Here is a 21,218-nt window from a genome sequence, read left to right as displayed (position 1 = left end):
AGCAAAGATAAAGCAATGGTCACAGTAGTCAAATACACAGTATGAGGGGCATACAGTTGTAAGCTGTTTTAAGGAAAATGCAGACATCTTCAGGGATGCAACAACATGATTACCACAGGCAAAAAAAAATGTTTCAGATAGTAAATAGCAGTTTCTAATATAAAGACATTCCAAGGTAAATAGCACTAAGTGCTGTAATGCCTTGGCAATTTTGAAACAAACCTTTCCCATCTTATACATTTATTAATCTGCAAGGATTAAAGAGTTTGTGTTTTCCTCACTTAAGTACCCATATCGTATCTAAAACTAAATTTGATTTTGCCTTTGCTCTTTCAATGAGAACCACCCTAATTTCAAGAAGCAAGATTAATGAACTATGAGTAAAGTCATCTAACTGAAGAAAAATGTGTCTCTGCTGTTTGGTGGCCATTTTGTTTTGCTTCATAAGAGCAGCAGCTTGACTTTGGTCATACACATGATCTACACAATGATCACATGGAGAAAACAGGATCAATTTGAGTAAATTTAAGTATCTCTGGAAGACTTTTCCTCAGCGTAACCAGGCACATTCCAACAGTCCAGAATCTCTGAATATATTTAGTTATTCATTTCCTTTACGTGATTGTGGAACACAAGCTGGTCACACAATGGCTTCCTTTAATATTTATAGCATCTGCTTCTCATCTGTTAATGAAAATAATAGATATATCTCCCCCAGATTCAATTGGCATTGACATTGCACCAAATATTTCTAGCCAAAAAAAAAAAAAGAGCACCTCCCTCTACAGAATATCTAGGCAAACAGCACAGATTTAATGAGTAGGACAGCTGAAGTTGCATCCATCATGGAACAATATACTGCAAAAATTCAAATGTGTGCATTCAAGCACACAAGCATTTTTGAAAATTAGAATCTGTAGATAGTGTTATTCCTTTGGGGGAACAAAAAAGTATAATAATCCTTTCCAGTCTACATTTCAACAGAGATAACACTGGAAAAATAATTTTACACAGCTTCATATTTGACAGTTTTCTTTAAAATGTCTCATTTCCTATGCTGTGCAGCTGGGGCACTCAGGATAATTTTTGTTAAAACAAATGCTTAATTGTTAAAATATGTATTTCAGTAATACTGCCTCAACATGAGGATTACTGCTTAATCTATTAGTTCTCAAGCCTTTTAAAGGCTCATAACTACAGCTCAGGAGGAAAGCCTCTTCATACCAGCATCTGCATGTTCTAAGCTCCACCAATTATAGCATGTTAAGTGTAAAAATAAAAATAATTGAAATATTGGGTGAATGAGGCTGAAATTTCATATGTGGAGTATTGGACTATAAAATAACACACACAGTGCTAGAGGCACAAAGCTAGATTTACAACATGAAAGGACTGGATGTTGGAGCACCAGTTTGTCTTCTCTTCAGGATCTTCTATTCAGAGCAGCACACAGCAATTTCCCATCTCAAGTCATTGTCTCTTAGGGGCCATACTCTCATCAAATTCTTGCATTTCTGCTATTTTAGTAGGGTAGCCCCGCTACATTATTGTCTCACACCTGTTACTGAAAAGATGGTTTATAACTGCTGGATCTGCCACTGTTGAGGTATCGCCCAGTTCCCGGTCATTTTTTGCAATCTTCCTTAATACCCGCCGCATAATTTTACCTACAAAAAAAAGTACAGTTTTTAAGTTGACTTTGATTATGAGAAAGAAATGAGGGAATTGATTAATTATTAATCCTGTACAGATAATAATTTGTGGCCCTCTAAATCTGTCATGCAAAGAAGCTGGAGTCAAATGATTTGCAAAACAGTAAGATTTATGCAGCTGTGATTCTAGACAATTAGAATACATTCACAAATCCAATTTGACACATAATGGATACATCCAGGGACTATGGATCTTAAAATAATGAGATTCCAAACTGAGATACCAATGTTTGAATTTTTGGGGGGCCTTGTTGTACAAATATGTTTTGCCAAAAGAATAATCACTGTTGTAAAAGGATATACTCTGGCCAAAGCAACTTCGGCCTCGTCCTGTAATAGATATACACACCTACACATAGCTTGTAACACATGTGCCTTTAGTTCAGTAAGTATGTATGTGTGCAAATAAAATGACTGTCTAATTTACAAGCTGTAAATTTACAGATTAGTTGCCCATTAATTTCTAAAGATTTAAATTCTTACACTGATTCCTGAAGCACAACAACAAATATAGCATTTAGTAGCTAGCAAGAGCCTGCAATATACAGTAACAGGTATCAAAATCAAAACATACCTGAGCGGGTTTTGGGCAGGCCAGGAGCATTCTGGATATAATCTGGAGTTGCAATAGGACCAATCTTTTCTCTTACTGCAAATAAGAAAATGACTGTTTAGTTCCTATGAACAAAAAAAAGGAGTATTTTTTTTTAAAAGTCATGTTTAGAAAAGTCATTTGACCTCTTCTATGAGATGGTTGATAATGGGGATCTTGTCTCTATTTAGATATGTTCAGTCTCAGAACTGCAATCTACTACTAGAGGATGATACATATTCTTCTATACAACACACAGGGATTCCATAACATACATTATAGTTGCCATGGGAGCAAATATGTGTAACTCAGAGGTGGCACGTTGCCTGGCTTCTTGTGGCAGTCCCTTAAATATTAGAATTACATGTCTATAACCCAAAAACCAAGTTCAAAAAACTCAAGCAAGGCAACGTGCCACCTCTCAGTTACACATATTTGCTCCCATTACAACTGTAATAATGTATGTTATGGAATCCCTATCAGTGGTGGGTTTCAATTTATTTTACTACCGGTTTGCTCGTGCACTCACTCGCACACTCATATGATGCTTCTGCGAATGCACAGACGTTTTTGCGCATGTGCAGAAAAATCCGAGTGGATGGGCGGAGCCTCCTGCCACTGCCACTACCGGTTCGCCTGATCCGGGGCGAACTAGCAGAAACCCACCTCTGATCCCTATGTGTTGTATAAAATTTGGGAGGTGGAGGTATTTACATCTGGTGATAGTTCCCCTGGAGCCCTGGCCAAGCCTCTTCCTATATGACCTTGGATACTCCCACTCTCACAAGCTCTTGCAGTTATAAATGCAAGATTAAAAATCTTAGAAATCCAAATGCAAACATATTTCCTAGGAAAATCTTAAATCTTAAAATGCTTTCAAATGGCATAAGTATTTTTCAGAAATTATTTTTAACTGGAAAGGGACTACTCGGTAGTTACTTATCCCCCAAAGACTATTGTAGGAAAAAGAAATGCTAGCAATTCTTTCTCTCTGCATATTAAGAAATAGCAGAATTATGTAAAAGTCCTGGGCCAGATAAACACCAAGTATGCCAATGCATTCTTTACTTGCTGACAGTTGGAGAGTCACTATGTACACACTTTTTGCAGAATTCCCACCGTGTTTATGGGTGTACAGTGTGCTCTTAAGTACTGAAAGTGGATGCCAGCTGGCAGCAAGGGCATATCTTGAAAGGCAAGGACTAAATTTAGTTTTGACAGAACCAAAAGGTGTCCTTTTGATTTGAAAAGTACTCTTTCAGCCAGACTGAGGAACAAGGCATTCTGATAGACATGGATTTTTCCCACAAAAGCCACAGCAAAGCTCATGTGTAACCATGGGATAGAGACCACTACATCCATTACAGGACTTCCCTTTTTGCTATACATGTTGATGCTATAACAGCTCCGCTAATGGGGAAGACATTTCATTCCATAAAATATCAGACTGAGCTTGCATAATTTACATATCAAAGGTCCCACGTGATATTTAATTGATTCTTTTATTAGATTGATAGAGTTTTTTTCAAGGCTGGGATCCAGAATTCTGGCAAACCCCCAAATTTGGCAATGCTGGCTAGGAAGCTGCAGCTTTGAAAAATCTGAATTTGTTATGTTTAACCAGGAGAAACTCTAGTAATCTAATTAGATTACACTCAGACTTGAATACGGAGATGGGCATACCATAGCCTTCCCATAAAATAGAAATCCCAACCTTCCCCATTACTGGCGCTGCTGCAAATTAATTTCTGCAAGATCTAGAGGATCACAAATTGCTCATTCCTGCTACATTCTATATTCAGGATCCTTGTGTCCTATTCCCCACAATCTAATAGTTTTTTTATAAGTCTATCTGGATCGATGTACAACTTTCAGCGTGCTTCTCTCACGTCAGCCAATACAATTACCTTGTTTCTTCAGCTCATCAATCAGTTTGTTTGTGAAATCATGTCCATCCTTCAGAGTCACAAAACAGTAGAGGCATTCTCCCTTTACAGGGTGTGGGTGGCTAACTACGGCTGCCTCCGAGATCGAAACATGCTCCACAAGTGCCGATTCAACCTCCGCTGTGCTCAGTAAATGCCCTACAAAAAAAAACCAAGAAACAGTTTTTTTCTAAAATTGGTCGTGTCCCACCATTTTTTTCTTTTTATATAAAACCAGTATATTATTGAATCAAGCTATAGATCAAAATGTAAAGCATAAAGCTGGTCACATTTTTTAATTAATTCCTTTGTTTTCTTTTCTTTATTCTTAGGAAATTATCATACTGTAAATGTTGGAAAATAAAATTTGAGGTTATAAAATGCTGACACTAAAGAAAAGCCGATTTTATAGAGAATGAGAATTTATAGTTGTACAATACAGAATAAAAGTTAGCAATATTAGTAGGCACTTCCATTTCTCCCAACAGTGTTTAATAGTCTGCCATTAAGATAATCCATAGCTTCTTGAGGCACGGCACGGCTTACTAGGATTTTATTTTTAAATAGGTAATATTAATTGTATAATTATAATTTTAGTATATTCTATGGCAGCTTTCTTCATATTTGTATTTGTGAGATACAAATAAAGGATAACCTTTAGGCTACTTGGAGGAAATAAAAATATATCAAATAATATTAGGATATATAAATATAAAAATATAAGTTATGTACAAATTATGCTACACGCAATGTATAGTTGTGTGCTCTAGACATGTAAGTAAAAAAACCTCTTTATTGGTTCACAATTTTAAGGACATAAGCACTTATTTCTTGCCATTTTTATTTTGTAAAGACTGGCTGATGTCCCAGTAAAACTAGCAACATCAAATTACTTAAATTTGTTCATGTCCTGATTTAGTTTTTCTGGTAGGACAAAGGGTGAATACTGGATATTTTTCTCTCTTATAATGGGTTGTATTCTCCAGCAATGACCAAGCACAGTTCCAAACACATTTCTTCTTTCTTATTTGAAAAAAAACACACATCAACTTTGGGGTGAAGACCAAGACCAAGGTCTAAAGATGTTAAAAATTTTATTATGTCAACAAGATAGTTGTGCAAGCAACTTTTATCCTTCCATAAGAATTTGGCTCTTACCAGAAACATTCAGCATGTCATCAATTCGACCTGTGATCCAGTAATAACCATCTTTATCTCTCTTGCAGCCTGGAAGATAGACAAAATTAAAGCCCTGTAGACTTTAAGTTCCTCTCAATCTTTGCCCTTCAATTTTTCAGCCCTTGTATCTGAGTCTGTAATGAATGTGAAGAAATCCCAGGCCAGGAGGTTCAGACCCAGAAGAATTTATAATCAAACCTAAATCATTCATACTATTTAATCCAACAGTTTGGGAAAATCAAATTCTAAAAAAAAACTTCTGAGATTTAAACTCCCTTGGTTATTTCATGGGGTGAGCTGAATTGTGTCTTTGAAACTAAAGTTCTAATTGGCACAGGTGTGTGTGTAAAATATTGATTGTAGGTGTACCTCTACCCAAAATAGTAGCCACTGCATGATTCATGATATTTTTCTTTTTCCTTTCCCTCATTTACTATTAAATTAATTTATTAACTTTTATGTACACCATGTATTATCTTCTGGAATTACTATTCACATCCAGTATTTCTTTGCTGATCTAATAAACTTGAGAAAGGGTAAGGAAGTTGAAATCAGAAATTTACACACTTCCTTCTGAGTAAAAATGGACAAAGAATTGACTTTATCAAGGAGTGGCTTATGGAAGCCTACCCAAGAGGATCTCACCAGGAGCGTGAGAGGTGAGATAGTAAAGATTATGATGGGAAAGGCTGAGAACTCTACTTGAAGAAACTTGAAAAGCTAGTCAAGTGATTGCATGCATTAGAAAATGTACTTCATTTCAGGGCTGTGAATAGTATCTTTAAAAAGCTGAGCTCTATAAAAGAGTTCTGCTTTAGAAGAATTCAGTTGTAACTGCTGGAAACTGAGGAGGTCATAGTAGAAAAGTACATTTATGGGAACTTTTAACACGGTTAAATATTTCTAAATTAATCAGGAAGTAAGTTTCATAAGATAATATTTTTGAGTCAAAGTTCCTTTGTGAAGACTTACCATCTCCAGTCACATAATAACCAGGAAACTTTTGGAAGTAGGTTGCCTCAAACCGCTGCTGGTTTTTGTACACTGTGCGCATTATTCCAGGCCAGGGTTGCTTAAAAACCTAAAAAATGATTATGGGTGAGAAATGCGAGGAAAGTAGAAAACTTCACTGTTTAAGTTCAAGCAAAATACAAAGTATAATGTGATTTATATGATTATATGATTCAGATGTACTATGTATGAACCCAAACAGTTGGGTTGTAAATCATGGTTAATGTTTTAGCCCTCTCTGATCCACGCAACTGTAGTTTGTTCCATATACCATATTTTTGGTATGATAAAAAGAATAGCCCAAGTTCCCAACTACATGTCATCATATTAAGAAAGTACTTGGACAGAGGTCTGCTTGATGTCAAAGCACAGAATTAAAACAAACAAAACAATACAGTATACTGACAAATATTTCACTGTTCAGGAATGCAGCAGTGATAGGCCTTGGAATGTTTCATATTGTCCCCACCTGATTTTTAGAAATGTATTATTTTATAATTTTAGGTGATAGCATAATGAATAAATATTAACACAAACAATAAGGATTAGTCTGCTCTGAAGTCAAACTAATAACTAAGTTCAGAAACAAAAACGATATCATATCAGATAAACAGAAATGTGGTAATCAGACCCAGAGGCTGGATAGCTCCCAAGCAACTTTGTCCTCCAACCTCACCCTGTTATTTTTCAGCTACTGGGCATGAGTCTATTCTGCAGGCATAACTATGTATGGTTTTTTATGTTTTTATTACTCTGTTTGTATTTCCCCTCCCTTTTTGAGCTGTGAGCTGCCCTGAGTCCCTTCAGGGAAAAGGGCGGCATACAAATAAAATTAAACCAAATTAAACCATATCCATGATCTCCTACTCCTGATAAAAAGTTTTGGTAAAAAGCCATGCAAAGTAACCCAAGATAAGTAGACAAAGTGTATTGTGTCTACTTTTAGAAAGCAACCTGAACTTCCTAAACCCTCCCTCAAAACTATACGTAGTGCTGAACAGAGCCAAAATATCCATGGTATAGAAACCCATAACTGGATGTATTATTATTGATTGGTATGTTTAAATAAAAGCTGTGCTCAAACACTGGAGGAGAAAGAGGTGATGTCTTCTATACTTATTTCCTCACTGAAATCTTCCTGTAGTTTATCCAATTAAACAATTACTAATCCTGACAAATTGGAAAATACAGAAGTTTATGAGGGACAATTTGAAGCAAAACAGTCTTCATTGCACAACTACTTGTAACGTGTATTTTTTTTAAAAAAAACAGAAACAAACGTAGAGTTCTCTCATCAGCATCCATTCAGGATCTCAAAATGCAGTAAGGAAACTGAGTTAAGCACAAACAGTCCAGGCAAAACTTGCTATGAACTTGGAATTTGAGCTATAAAACTCCATATAGTGAATACATCATGCTATCCATCATCATCATCATCATCATCATGTTCTCTTACCAGATAACCTTCAGCTTCTCCTTCTAACTCTTCCCCGGATTCATCCAACACTGCAGGGACCACTCCAAAGAAAGGAAAAGTCTGTCCAGAAATATTTTTTAGAAAGATTTTAAAGATCAAATCTAACTATACAGACAGATGGCAGCTAGACTTGAAAAGAACTTCAACCTAGAACTGAAGACATCCTCTTTATACAATAGGAATGGCAACCTTGTTCAATCTGGAGGCTGCAAAGGAGATTCCTGGAATGTGTAGCCGAAAAAGGTGAATTAAAGATATTCAATCTTTTTTAAAAATGTGGCTGAAGGGAGTTTAAAGAGAAAACTTGGTGCTTGATTCTTGCAGAAGTTTGCTACAGAAAAGAGACCTGGAAACACCAAGTAAGCTATACATGGCTTACAGCCTACCTGTGCAGTTATATCAACAGATTTCCAAGGATTTCTTTTTTAAAAACTTCTGTAGCTTTAGCATTAAGTTCAGATTTCAGGGTGGATTTCAGGAATTAAGCCTTTTTTTCTTTAAAGACTACTCATTCACTTAATTGATTTATATGACTGCCCATTTTGCAAATGTGGTCATAGGTGGCCAACAAAATTTAAAAACCATACATCCAAAGGACCAGGAAACAAATAAAACATGAGACAAGCATGCTATGGCAAATGAGAAAACCAGCAACCAATCCACTTGTGGTCAAGTAACTGACCACATGGGTAAAGACAACTGGAAAAAGATGGTCCCTAAAATAACCCATGAAATACTTTATAGGTAGCCCTCAACTCATGATTGCCATTAGGACTGGAATTTCCAACACTAAGCAATACAGTCATAAAGCACAATTGTGTTGTCTAACAATGCATCCCAATTGCATGATTAACTGAATCCCACATTGTGAGGGAGCTTTCTGGCAGCTTCCCACAGCCAAGTCAATGGAGAAGCCAGCAGGAAATTGCAAGTCCCTGGTGGCTCACAAGCAGGCTGGCAAATAGAGGTGTCTGCTGTCAAGTTGGAAGAGCACAAGGGGATGTGCAAGGGGAGCAGAAGAAAGCTCAGTGGGAGTGTGCAGGGGGTGATGAAGATTTGGCAAGGGTCAGGGAGGGTGCAAGAGAAAGAGGCACATGGGGGCACAGGAGTGCGTGATGAGGTCTGGAACTGCATCTGAGGGTACATGGAGGTGTGTGAGGCTGCAATGGAGATGTAGCGAAATTCAGATAGGCGACACAAGAGTGCGGAGAGGTAACGTTAAGGAGGATGCACACCCGTTTGCATTGTGGGGCGTATCGTGATGTATTGGGATGTTTTTTGCCTTTGCTGAGCTGGGCGTGGCCGTGGCCATATCCAGTTCATGAGCCACCAGTTTCACAGGCCTGGGCTAGGGCAAAACAAGCACGGAGTGCTTGGGGAGGATCCATAGGTGGATGAGACTAATCCCAGGAACTTGCAACTTTCCTTGCCAGCTACCCTATTGACTTATATATATGAATGTCTGTGTATATCTCCCTCCTGGTCCAGATAGGGGCACAATTGGTACACAAGATAAAGCTGTACAATAACCCTCCTGCATACAAAGCGAATATGCCAGAGTTATACTTACAGCTGAGCCTGGCTTCATAGGTGTGGCATAAGGGAGAGGAGTCAACACATGACCACCCTGCAGGAAGAAACCAAAACAGCAATGAAACAGTTAAACCAGTGAAAAATACCTCACACAATGTTTTCAGAGCCTGAACTGATTGAACACAGAGGTTTATTCCAGACATTACCACCATCATCATTTCAATTTTCATTTTTAAAACATGCATGTCTGTTTTATTGTATTTAAACCAAGAAAGCATAAAAAGCACCATGAAGGCTATACAAGGAATAATTCTTGCCTAGCACAGCAGAGGGAGAGCTTGGGTAATGAAAGAAAGAGAAAAAACAAATTCTAACAGGATTTGGGATCTTGAGGGATTCTAATAGGATTTTGGAAACCTTGATGGTAAGGAGAAGTTGTCATTGCTTCGGGAAGTAAGGCTGGAGTACTGCAATGTGCTCTACATGGGGCTGCCCTTGAGGAGTATTCGGCGACTTCAGCTAGTCCAGAATGCAGCCGCGCGAGCGATTGTGGGTGCACCTCGCTTCACCCACGTAACACCTATCCTCCGTGAGCTGCGCTGGCTACCTGTCGATCTCCGGATACGCTTCAAGGTGCTACTTGCCACCTATAAAGCCCTTCATGGTAGTGGATCTGGGTACTTGAGAGAACGCCTACTGCCGATCACCTCCATACGACCCATTAGATCTCATCGTTTAGGCCTCCTCCGAGTTCCATCCGCTGGCCAATGCCGACTGGCCACCACGCGGAGGAGAGCCTTCTCGGTGGTAGCCCCAACCCAATGGAACGATCTCCCCGTGGAGCTTCGTACCCTCACCACCCTCCAGACCTTCCTCACAGCCTTTAGAATCTGGCTATCCCGTCAGGCCTGGGGCTAAAGATTGTAACCCGCCCAAATGGTATGAATGTTGCGTTTTAATCATGTACTGTCTTATATGTAAAAGTCTGTCCCCCCCTTCCTTTTGATTGTGAGCCGCCCTGAGTCCCCCCAGGGAAAAGGGCGGCATATAAATAAACAATCCAATCCAATCCAAGAGACTACATGGCACAAATAAGCAGCAAAGGATAAGTGTCTACATTACGACATGCTGTAATGAGTGGGTAGGCAACTTTGAAATCCAGGCCTTGGAGAACAAGGAATCATAAGGATAATAAGAAAGCTGGATATAAAGAACTCACAGTTTCTGTTTGCCAGAAGGTATCCACTATAGGGCATCGTTCTTCACCAACTACCCTATAAAACCACAACCAAGCTTCTGGATTTATGGGTTCTCCAACTGTTCCCAGCACTTTCAGGGATTTCCTGCTGTATCTGAATCAACAGGGTATAGGTTTTAAAAAGAAAATTGTTCCAGAAGGAAAACTTGTTTTACAATTTGATTTCAAAGCTAGCCATTTACCATTACTGAATAAACAAGAACATTTTCAGAAATCCACAATGCCTTTACCTAGTCAAAAGTAGATTTAAGTAAAGCAGAAACACATTAACTTTCCTTTACATAAGCAATTTACCATATTTTTCAGAGTATAAGATGCACCGGAGTATAAGACGCACCCAGGTTTTGAAGAGGCAATTTTTTTAAAAAAGTAGGTAGGTAGATAGAGGGATAGAGAGGGAGAGAAAGAGAGAGAAATACAGTAGATAGGTAGGGATAGAGAGAGAGAAAAAAAATAGAGAGAAAGACAGTAGGTAGGTAGGGGGAAGGAGAGAGTGTAGATAGGAAGGTAGGTAGAAGGATAGAGAGAGAGAAATAGAGAAAGAGAAAAAATACAGTAGATAGGTAGGGAGAGAGAGAGAGTAGGTAGGTTGGTAGGTGGAGAGATAGAGAGAGAAAAATAGAGAGAAATAAAGTAGATAGGTAGGGGAAGAGAGAGAGTAGGTAAGTAGGTATATAAGTAGATGGGGGGGAGAGAGAGAGAAATACAGGTAGATGTTTCCAGGTGTATTTATCCATGTGCTGGAGAAGGAAATTGCTGACAACCTGTAGCACCTAAAACTTGGTTTCTGCTGGCACAGCATTTGACCAATGTAATTCTCATCAATCCCTCTAACTAAACAGCTTTCTGAAAGGAGGAAAAAAACGTTTTGCACTCTGCAAACCTCCCCAAAGTGGCCCGTTTTTTGCGAAAACGGGCCCCTTTTTTTTAAAAAAAAGGCATGAATAGCCTGGGGAGGGGTCTTGCAGAGTGCTCCTAGGGGGTTGGGGGCCCCAAAAATGAGGGAAAAACCCAGCCCGTTTATTTGTCAAAAAAATTGCATGCACAGCCTTATGGAGGTTTATAGAATGCTCCTGGGGGCTGGGGGGGGACAAAATTGAGCAAAAAACAGCCCGTTTTTCGCTCATTTCTGCCCTCCCCAGCCCCCAGGAGCTCTCTGAAAGCTTCCATAAGGCTATGCACAGCCATTTGGTGAAGTGGCGGGGCTTCAGGAGGCAAAAAACACTTCGGTGTATAAGACGCACCCAGAATTTCAGCCTCTTTTTAGAGGAAAATAGGTGCGTCTTATAGTCCGAAAAATACGGTAATTCCAATGTCTTGTGATTTCCTATAATCGTGTGCTAATGACATGCTGCCTGAAATTAAGAAAAACTGAAATCCAAAACATTTAGACAGTTTCAATGATCTGATCTGATCAGTATCTATCCTGAATATTATATCAGATGATTGAACAATAAAAGCTGGCAGAGTTCACAAATTGCACTAATACATGATGGAGCCTGCTTAGGTTTGGTTTAATGTGTTACATGGACCCAACCATTGTGGTTTTTTTTTAAATCATGAATTAGTTTATGTATGAAGCAGCTACCACAAAATTCAACAAAGTTTATTAAAAATAAAGATGTTTAGCACATTTAATCTAGTCTAGATGCAGTATGTACAATTTGAGGTCTCAGATTACATTTAGTTCCCAGTGTCTTAAAAGCAATCCCCAGATTCTCTTAAAACCGGACCATATTTTTTATTGCAACGATAGTGAAATACATTATTTAAATTTAGCTTTTTTCTTGATCATACCTAGTCCTTTGTCCTGCCATGAAATATCCCTTGGAGTTCAGCCCTGATATGAATGCAGGCATCGCAACTGGCCTGAAAAAATATTATGAGGCCCTAATCTGGATATTTTCTAGTCCTACTTCCAGAGAAGGTGGGATCTGCAGTGCCATGTGCCTATTTTCTTCCATGTTTCCAAGACATTTCAATGTACCTTTTTTTAATTTGAAAGAGGTTCAGGCAGGCATTCTCTAGCAGTCACTAGAGCTCCAACTAAAAGCAAGCCTACTCACATGTATTCCCCTTTCCCCTGGCTTTAACATGCAGGACAAAAGTTAAGTATAAACATGTACACAAAACACAGATGCCTAGGGATTTGACTGGAGCAGTCTACTTTGCTCTAGTGTTCTAAACCAGTGCTACATATGTATTTCCAAAGGACTTTCCTGGAAATCACAGGCAATCAGCCTTACTGTTTTCCTTAAAGTCATACTTACTTCTTGACAGGTTCATCTCCATATTTCATGAGGAGGCGAATGGCAGTGGGTGCTGTGTAGAACTTGGTCACTTTGTACTTGTCAATGATGTTCCACATACGGCTAACATCTGGGTAAATAGGGAGCCCTTCAAACTGAAAAGAGATAGCAATTAACAGTGCACCATATTGACTGCTAATTTCAGCACTTGGACCTACATTTTACAGCCTATTATGCTCCCAAAGTTCAGGAAATATTGCTTAGCAGAGGAGAACCTCCACAACACTAAAGCACAGAGTGTCAACTTACAAAGCATCCCTGGCCTGCTCTCGAGTTGCCATAAGCAAGGGGGAAAGGAAACAGCTGGAGCAGCATGGCAGCCAAACACAGAAGTACATTCCATCCTTATCTCCTTCAAGGCTGTCTCCCAGGGCTACCCACAGCAGTGGGAGGGGAGTGATCTCTACAACCGGCAAAACTTCTCTGTTGGTGAATGTGATTTATGACACACCCTGGGGGGAGGCGGGAAACAGGAGCATAATTGGGGCGTAAATTACGTAGGGTCAGAGTTGGCTTCACTTGGGTAGTGCTGACATGGAGCTCGTAATAAACAACTGGATTTCTTTTGAAGCTTGGCTCAAAGCTCATGATTTAATTAGGGCATCTGTCAGAACCCTGACACAGAGTGGAGAAGAAATTCCATGAAACTTTCTTTTAAGCCTGTCGAAACAAGGAAAAACTCTTTCTTTTTTTAAAATCAGTATCAGATCAGAATATAGGTCAAAATATGATTTAGAGAGCTATATTTTTCAATTAGCTTAATCACATCCTCTGCTCGTTGCTGTTAAGAAAGTTGTAAGATAGACCGATGCTATTCACTCTACAAAGGAATTAAATCTAGATATTTCCATACAGTCAGACTTTATCATAGAACTTACTAAGACACTTGTTGCCCCATTTGCCAAGGGTCCATACGTGAGATAGGAATGGCCAGTTATCCACCCAATGTCAGCTGTGCACCAGTAAATATCCTCAGGATGATGATCAAACACATATTTAAAAGTAGCAGCCGTGAAAAGCATGTATCCAGCTATTGTGTGTACAACACCCTGAAATATAGAACACAGAACATCCATGCAAAGGAACATTTTAAATATAAATTAGTTCTCTTTGGCCAGGAATTGCAGCATTGCCTATAGCCAGCAGGAAATTACTTTTAATTTGCTGAATTTATCATATTCCAGTGCATGTCTGCAAGGTATGATCAGATTTTTCAGAAAAATATGAAGTGAAGCCATGAAAACCTGGTATTTCTTTCAGATGTTAGGGCTATATTGTTAGCAATACAGCATACATGTTCATTTGGAATATTGAGTTTTATATTAGACACCTTGTCTTTTGTACTTATTTATTTTTAACTGCATATGTGAATTTTATTTTGGTTTTGTATTGTTTTTGCCCAGGGTTATTTGCTTATGATAAGCTACTCTATAAAGTTTCCAAATAAATAAATAATTATTCTGGAATGTTCCCTTTAGTTTTATCAATCACTCCACAATTAATTCTTAGTGAAAAAGTGCATGTGTCTATAACTTGTGGCCCATACAAGCCTCTTATTTGTACTCTGCCACCTTCCACAGAATTCCATAGTACACAAATCACACTACTGATTTTCCTCCCCAATACAGTACATTTAGAATTATAGCATCCTATACAGGTTTTATTGTAAGAAAACCAAGACAAAACCAGCCCCAATATTCAATATACCATTCTTGAGCAATGTAGAAGGTGGAGTCCTTGGTGCTCTCTCAGCTTGGTTGTTTTCTTGCAGACATTTCATTACCAAACTTGTTAACAACGTCAGTATAAGAAAGTGAAGTTTGCAAAATCCTCACTCTCTTTTAGGGATTAAGCACTAAAGATCCCACAGTTCAACCTTCAGATAGATTCTCTTCTATTGTGTTAGAACAGTGTTTCACAAAGTGTGGTACGGGTACCCCCAGAGGTATGGGAAGAGTTTGATGAGGGTATGCGTTGCACCGGAGTTTGGTGGGGATCACATGGGAATATCACAACAGGAGAAGATATCTTTAATGTTATGAATACATTTATGCAAGAGAACAAAATTGATTGGAATAGATGTGTTGGAATAAGCACAGATGGAGCAAAAAGTATGGTCGGAATTAATAAAGGACTCGTTGCAAGAATTCAAAATGTTGCTCCAAATGTCATATCCACACATTGTTGCATACACAGAGAGGCTTTGGCAACACGTAAGATGCCCGCTGATCTACAGAAAGTTCTGGATGAAAGCATGAAAATCATTAACTACATTTTTTTATGTAGTTATGAGAGGTACTCAGCGTTTTTTATGAGGGGTACTCAGCGTTACGAAAATTATAGAAGGAGTGCACATATGTCAAAAGTTTGGGAAACACTGTGTTAGAAGGTGTCAGCTCCAGAGTTTTTGGAGCTCTGCAAATTAATTGAACAGAACGGGCAGAAAGCATGGCGTTCTTTGATTTTATTATTATAATTATCCTTTATTCAGTACTCTATCTCAAACAGAACTATGAACAATCTATCTCTAGTAGAACTATAAACAAATGAAGTTTAAAAACAAAGTGTAGACATAGCAGTAAAAGAGTACAATTTGACAAAAGTAGTACTATAACCTTCTCCGTAACACCAGTCCAGGAAAATGTTAACATACCTTCGGTTTTCCTGTTGATCCACTGGTGTAGAGTATAAACAATTCATCTTCTGCATCACACCAAACAGGCTCACACTCCTTGCTGGCATTTTTCATGATGTCATGCCACCAAAGATCAACTTCTGGATCCCAAGGAGTCTGAAGGAAACCACACACCATAATACTTAAATGCAGTCTAACCAGGAAAAAAATGCACTCTTGCATTTTTGAATGAAAAATTATTCCACAGTAGCTGAGAAGTCCTGTTTTACTATTTCTAACCCTTATTATTTGCTACAAACCTTCATAACACAATAACACTTGCTTAAACCTGTGGACAACTTGATTTCCTACTTGAATTTAACATATTTCCTATAGCTACTGAGAGACTCTTTAATACTACATTTTTTTTCTTGAAAATAATGGGTTTTTTTCCCCAAATGTAAGGGAAGCTACTAGCTTTATTATTAAAATTAATGTATTACTGGAATCAGAACATAAGATATTGATAAAAGAGAAAGACATATGCTACTCTAGAAGCCACTATTTCTAAAAACATGCTTTGCAAGCTCTGTACCCATCATATTAATCCAGTGAGGTGAGCCAGTATTTTTAAAATGTGGGTGTATAAATGTAGAATGGGGCTGACATACAAATCTGTTTAAGATTAAAGAGTTAGCATTGGAAGTGAAAATTTAAGATTATATTAATGATATTCCTCATTGGACTTGTCATTTGTCTTTAGTGAACATAATGGAATTAAGATATACTAGAAAAATCAGATAGCCAGGGATTACTATACTGTACCAAAATCCAGACATCCACTAGGTGGCATCTTTCTTGTCATCTTGTGGGCATCCAAACATTTTGATGCACACTACTCACAAGTGGTTTCACTACAATTATTATAACATTATAACAATCCAGGGGTTCCTGCCAGTTCTAACCTCTTAGAAAATCCAGCTCCCTCCCCCTGCCTGTCTCCACAGCATCAAGATGAAGAGCGAGAGGAAGAATTCTGGGAGTTGAAGTCCACAAGTCTTAAAGCTGTCAAGTTCGAACACCCCCGGGGTTTTTTTTCCTAAAGGTTATGGGGTGCAAGGGTCTTGTAACTTGACAGCTTTAAGACTTGCATGCTTCAAATGCCAGAGTTTCTGAGCCAACATTTTGGTTGCTAAGCAAGAGCGTTGTTAAGTTTTACAAGTTGGCCACGCCGACCCAGTCACGTGACTGTCAAGCCACTCTCACTCAGTCACATGGCGGCAAGCTACTCCCACCTGGTCACATGGCCAGCAAGCCACTCCCACCTGGTCACATGGCCAGCAAGCCACTCCCACAAAGCAGGCCACACCTACAGAAGAGGTTCTGAAAAAATTTAAAACCCACCACTGAAACAATCATGCTTTTGTTGTTTCTTTTTGACCACTTGAATCATGTTTAAGTTTGTATCCGATTCCATATTAAATGTAGAATTGATTTTTAGGTTTTTTAAGAGCAGAATTAATTTCAATTTTAATATTGATCATTTGAATGATTCTTCGGATCTTGATCAAATCCTTTCCATCACTTTACAGTAGTACTCTTTTTCTACTTTATTCATATAAGCCTCCAATTGTGCATTATGGTAGTCAAGAAAAGCTTAAAAAACCACTTTGAAAACATGCAAATCTGACACAACATGCATTTTAACTCCTTTCTCTAGCAATGTGCACATTTAAGTAGAAAAATCTTCACCACACAGCAGGTATCAGAAGACAATACAATTTTAAAAAGAACCAGAAGAACTTTGCATGCAGAATATTTCTGTCAGTGTTACACATAATGCCTATTAGTTCTGCTTTGTTTCAAGGAGCCACCTTTGGCATAAAAGTGATATAAATATTTGAAACAAACAGAACCACCTAAGCAGCATGTCACAGTGTCCCATCTTTCTACTGAGAGAAGAGCATGCTGAGCCGTGGTAGGATTCAATTTTTTTTACTACAGATTCTGTGGGTGTGGCTTGGTGGGCAAGGCATGGCTTGGTGGGCGTGGCAGGGGGTGGTTACTGCAAAATCCCCATTTCCTCCCGATCAGCTGGGATTCAGGAGGCAGAGAATAGATAGGGGTGGAGCCAGTCAGAGGTGGTATTTACCAGTTCTCTGAACTACTCAAAATTTCCGCTACCAGTTCTCCAGAACTGGCCAGTACTGCTGAATACCACCTCTGATGCTGAGGCTAAAAGACAGCATTTTGCATGTATATGAGCAGCCCTTTGGAAGTCAGCTCCCTCCAAATATGTTGAAATACAACTTTCAGAATGCCTATGCACCCTGAGAAAAGTCTGCAATCCAACATTTCTGACAAAACCAAAGGCTAGGGATTTGCAACATAATCCTGATTCAACATTCAAGGTACAGCCATTCCAAGAACAGCCAACAAAAGTTGAGCCGCAAAAAATTGACAATCCACGCAGTAGGTTTATTAGTAATTCTAGCAAATTACACTAATCAACAAATGCTTTGAGTTTTTTCTATGCAATTCAGACATATAAATTAAATCTCTATTACCGTATATTTCCCTCGTCAGATAAATTATTTAACTCTGATAAACTATTCCCCCTTATGACAATGGCTGGCAGCATCTCAAAAGGTAACGTCTTTGAAGAAAGCATTTACTTCATCAACAAAACTCCATGTTGTTCGTTTTTTAAATTTATATATAATAAGAAAAAACCACCATCCTTAATTCCCAAAGAAATGCCCAGCATAGTTCTGTGTGAAGTTCTTGTATTAAAAAGTGTAAAATTGTTTTTAATAACATTAGCTTTTTTGATCCTAAACATAGTGTTTTGAATGAAGAACCACTGAGTGTTATAATATCAATTAGCAAAAGTTTGGATGGAGATGCCTCAGGCAGAAGGCAGTATAGAGCTAAGCAAACTGTCACTGCTTGGCAACGATTCATGATCAAGACATTCATTATCATTTCACACAAGAATCAAATCAGTATTTTCCAGAGCTAAAAAATTTCAAAAATGGAAGCACTGTCTTTCTACTGGTTCAAAATGTAAATTTGGAGGTATAAAAGAAAAAAAAAACTTCCAAAAGAATTGTTCTGTTTTTGCATGGCTGTCAGATATGGCTTTGCCCTTCATCAGAATGAGTTACATCTAGGCAGTGACCTCTGCAGAGATTCAACCTGCAGCCCAAACTGGATAACTCTAAATAATCCAATCCTCCTACCCCCCTGCAAAAAAAAATAGCAGAAACCAACATCTGTGGTAGAAGCTGATAGAGCAGTAAGTCAAACGAGACTCAGCTGGATATTCAAAGTTTTAGGATGCATAGGCTTGTCTGAAATACTTTACTGTAATAATTGTACTACAAAACAGATTATATATTAGTCCAATAGATAATAAGGCAACCAATACAGCCAGACAAACAAACTGAACATAAGAGGGTGTATTTAAATTGGAAGTATTCTAATTACATCTGAATTAATTAAAAATTCTAAAGATTTTTTTAAGTGAAAACAAACTTGATTTGTTTGGCTTATTCATGCCAGCTTTATTTTTGACGCTGGGTTTTATTTAAAGCAGCCATGTTCATTTAAAAGATTAAAGTAAATTGTAGCCTTGTCAAAAGGAAACAAATGCAGGATTATATAACAAATTCCAACTGAACTTAAAAATTGGTCTCTGAACATTGTAATTCAGGTAGCTGAAAAAATATATACAAAGTTGGCTATTCAAAAAGGCTGGTATGGAAAACTTACATAAGCAGCAATACCAGAAACTGAATATCCTTATGCAATATTATTTCAACTTCTTTACACAGCCTAAGATTCACTGAAATAAGACATAAATAAAACTACTATAATAGAAAGGAAGCAATTTCATAGATATAATGTAGCTTTTTCACTCTATGTACCATTTCTTTATGAATTATCCCATTCTACCACATAATCCCAATATCCAATATCAGGTTTAAAGAAAGAGTTTGCACAAGCACCTTCAAATTGGGATCAGAAAGCTATTTCAGAGATACTGAATTCCTGGGGAAAAAAATAGTTTGCCAATATCAAAGCAAATCCTTCTATAACAATATCATGATGCTAATTAATACCAAAGAATGAGAAAACTTTGTATTATCCCTTCCTCATATATATTCCCACCCTCTTCTATAAATTTGCAACCCCTAACTGGCAATGCTTTTTCTAACTTGAGAATATAATCATAGCCTGAGTTTACCCTTTTCATCAATCCATTTTATTTTCTAATCATGGCTTGTTATGCAAGCCACAATGACACATCACATTGCTAAAATCACCCTTTGCAAACTGTAATGGCTGATTTCCGCAAATATGCTCTGCCGAAACCATGTCAGTCTAACCATGGCTTAGTGGAACATGAGAATCTAAACACCATTGGAAAATATTTCAGAAATAATCTCACTCATCTAAACTCCTAATGCAGGAAATCTATTAGTAGAATAACCCATCAGGTAAACAATCAATCTTTTTTTAAATTGTTTGATATGTTTGCATTATTAGAAAGCTTCCCTATGTTTTCCAAATGATAGATTCCCTCTCTTCCCCACTATCTATATGGCAACTCTTCAAATCAATGAAGATGACTTTCATGTTGCCTCTTCTGCAAAAATGCTGAATTTCTTCAAAGCTTTCCTCTCCGTTTTTATCACCCTCTCTGCCTCATTGCACTTTATAACTACCCTGATGATTTGTTGAAAATGATTGCATAGAATATGAAAATATTCTAAAAATATTTTAGAGGCCACATACCTAAAAATAGAAGATTTCAAGGAATTTGGTTAAAGGCTGTTTCAGAACAATTATCTTCAGATGTATAATCAATGCCAATTGACTATAATCTATAAACCCTAGGCTGCAATACAGTAGTAAATTATGCCTGTTATCGGTTTGTAATCAACTAGTTGCTTCACTTACTAGCACTGATATCACACGGTTCTGTAATTATAAATTCCATTATCAATACTACTTCCATTATTCAGACCCAGTTAGTTTTCCAGAATTGTTCTTTAGAAAACAATACTTTTTCACAGCTGATGTGAGTTTGTGTTTGATCACAAATGTGAAATGATCTTTCACACAATTAAGTTTTGCTAGTCAGCAACAAAAAATAATGCAATCAAAAATTTCAGGGTCAATTTTCAACCTCTTTCAAACAGGAATGTACAGTTTGTTGTTTGTGAAAACAAAACTGAGTGATGGAGGTAATCTGAATGTAATCATTCTGCACAATCTCAGTATAATTGAATCCAGGAAATGAGTTGGCAGTTGCAACTGAACTTATTTCCAAGGAAGCATTAAACCTTTAAGGATACAGATTCCCTCATGGTCTCAATACAAAAATAAATCCCATTTACAATAGCAATAGATATACAATAACAATAGGACTACAAAGTGGTTATTTTCCCTACCCCTCCTAATCCCAGGTTGTTGAAATGTGGTTCCAAGTTCCCTTCAACCTGTTGTGACAGTGACACCCCCAAGAACCATGCAGGTGCTGGAATGAGGTTAAAAGGCCACACATTGCAGTGAGAGAGCAAAAGAGCAGACAAGAGAAGAG

General features: G+C 37.9%; 1 protein-coding gene across 2 annotated transcripts in view; it reads right to left on the bottom strand.

Annotated features, from left to right (window-relative positions):
- Nucleotides 1-271: 271 nt before the first annotated feature.
- Nucleotides 272-21,218, bottom strand: part of ACSS2 (acyl-CoA synthetase short chain family member 2) — a 57,763-nt gene continuing 36,816 nt past the window's right edge. The window contains exons 8-18 of one of the 2 annotated variants that reach the window (XM_032218016.1): nucleotides 15,650-15,787; nucleotides 13,875-14,045; nucleotides 12,958-13,091; nucleotides 10,649-10,781; nucleotides 9,467-9,523; nucleotides 7,876-7,956; nucleotides 6,381-6,489; nucleotides 5,388-5,456; nucleotides 4,212-4,388; nucleotides 2,287-2,361; nucleotides 272-1,667 (exon numbers count right to left, since the gene is read on the bottom strand). In XM_032218016.1, coding sequence (XP_032073907.1) covers nucleotides 1,540-1,667; nucleotides 2,287-2,361; nucleotides 4,212-4,388; nucleotides 5,388-5,456; nucleotides 6,381-6,489; nucleotides 7,876-7,956; nucleotides 9,467-9,523; nucleotides 10,649-10,781; nucleotides 12,958-13,091; nucleotides 13,875-14,045; nucleotides 15,650-15,787 — 1,272 coding nt within the window. In that variant the 3' untranslated portion in view covers nucleotides 272-1,539. Of the gene's footprint in view, nucleotides 1,668-2,286; nucleotides 2,391-4,211; nucleotides 4,389-5,387; nucleotides 5,457-6,380; nucleotides 6,490-7,875; nucleotides 7,957-9,466; nucleotides 9,524-10,648; nucleotides 10,782-12,957; nucleotides 13,092-13,874; nucleotides 14,046-15,649; nucleotides 15,788-21,218 lie in introns of those variants that run through there. The other variant, XM_032218017.1, reaches the window with a different exon arrangement.

Source organism: Thamnophis elegans, chromosome 5 (assembly GCF_009769535.1).
Source record: "Thamnophis elegans isolate rThaEle1 chromosome 5, rThaEle1.pri, whole genome shotgun sequence".
NCBI classification, from domain to species: domain Eukaryota; kingdom Metazoa; phylum Chordata; class Lepidosauria; order Squamata; family Colubridae; genus Thamnophis; species Thamnophis elegans.
The sequence above is the reverse complement of the archived record's forward strand: the minus strand, read 5'-3'. Positions and strand labels throughout refer to the sequence as shown.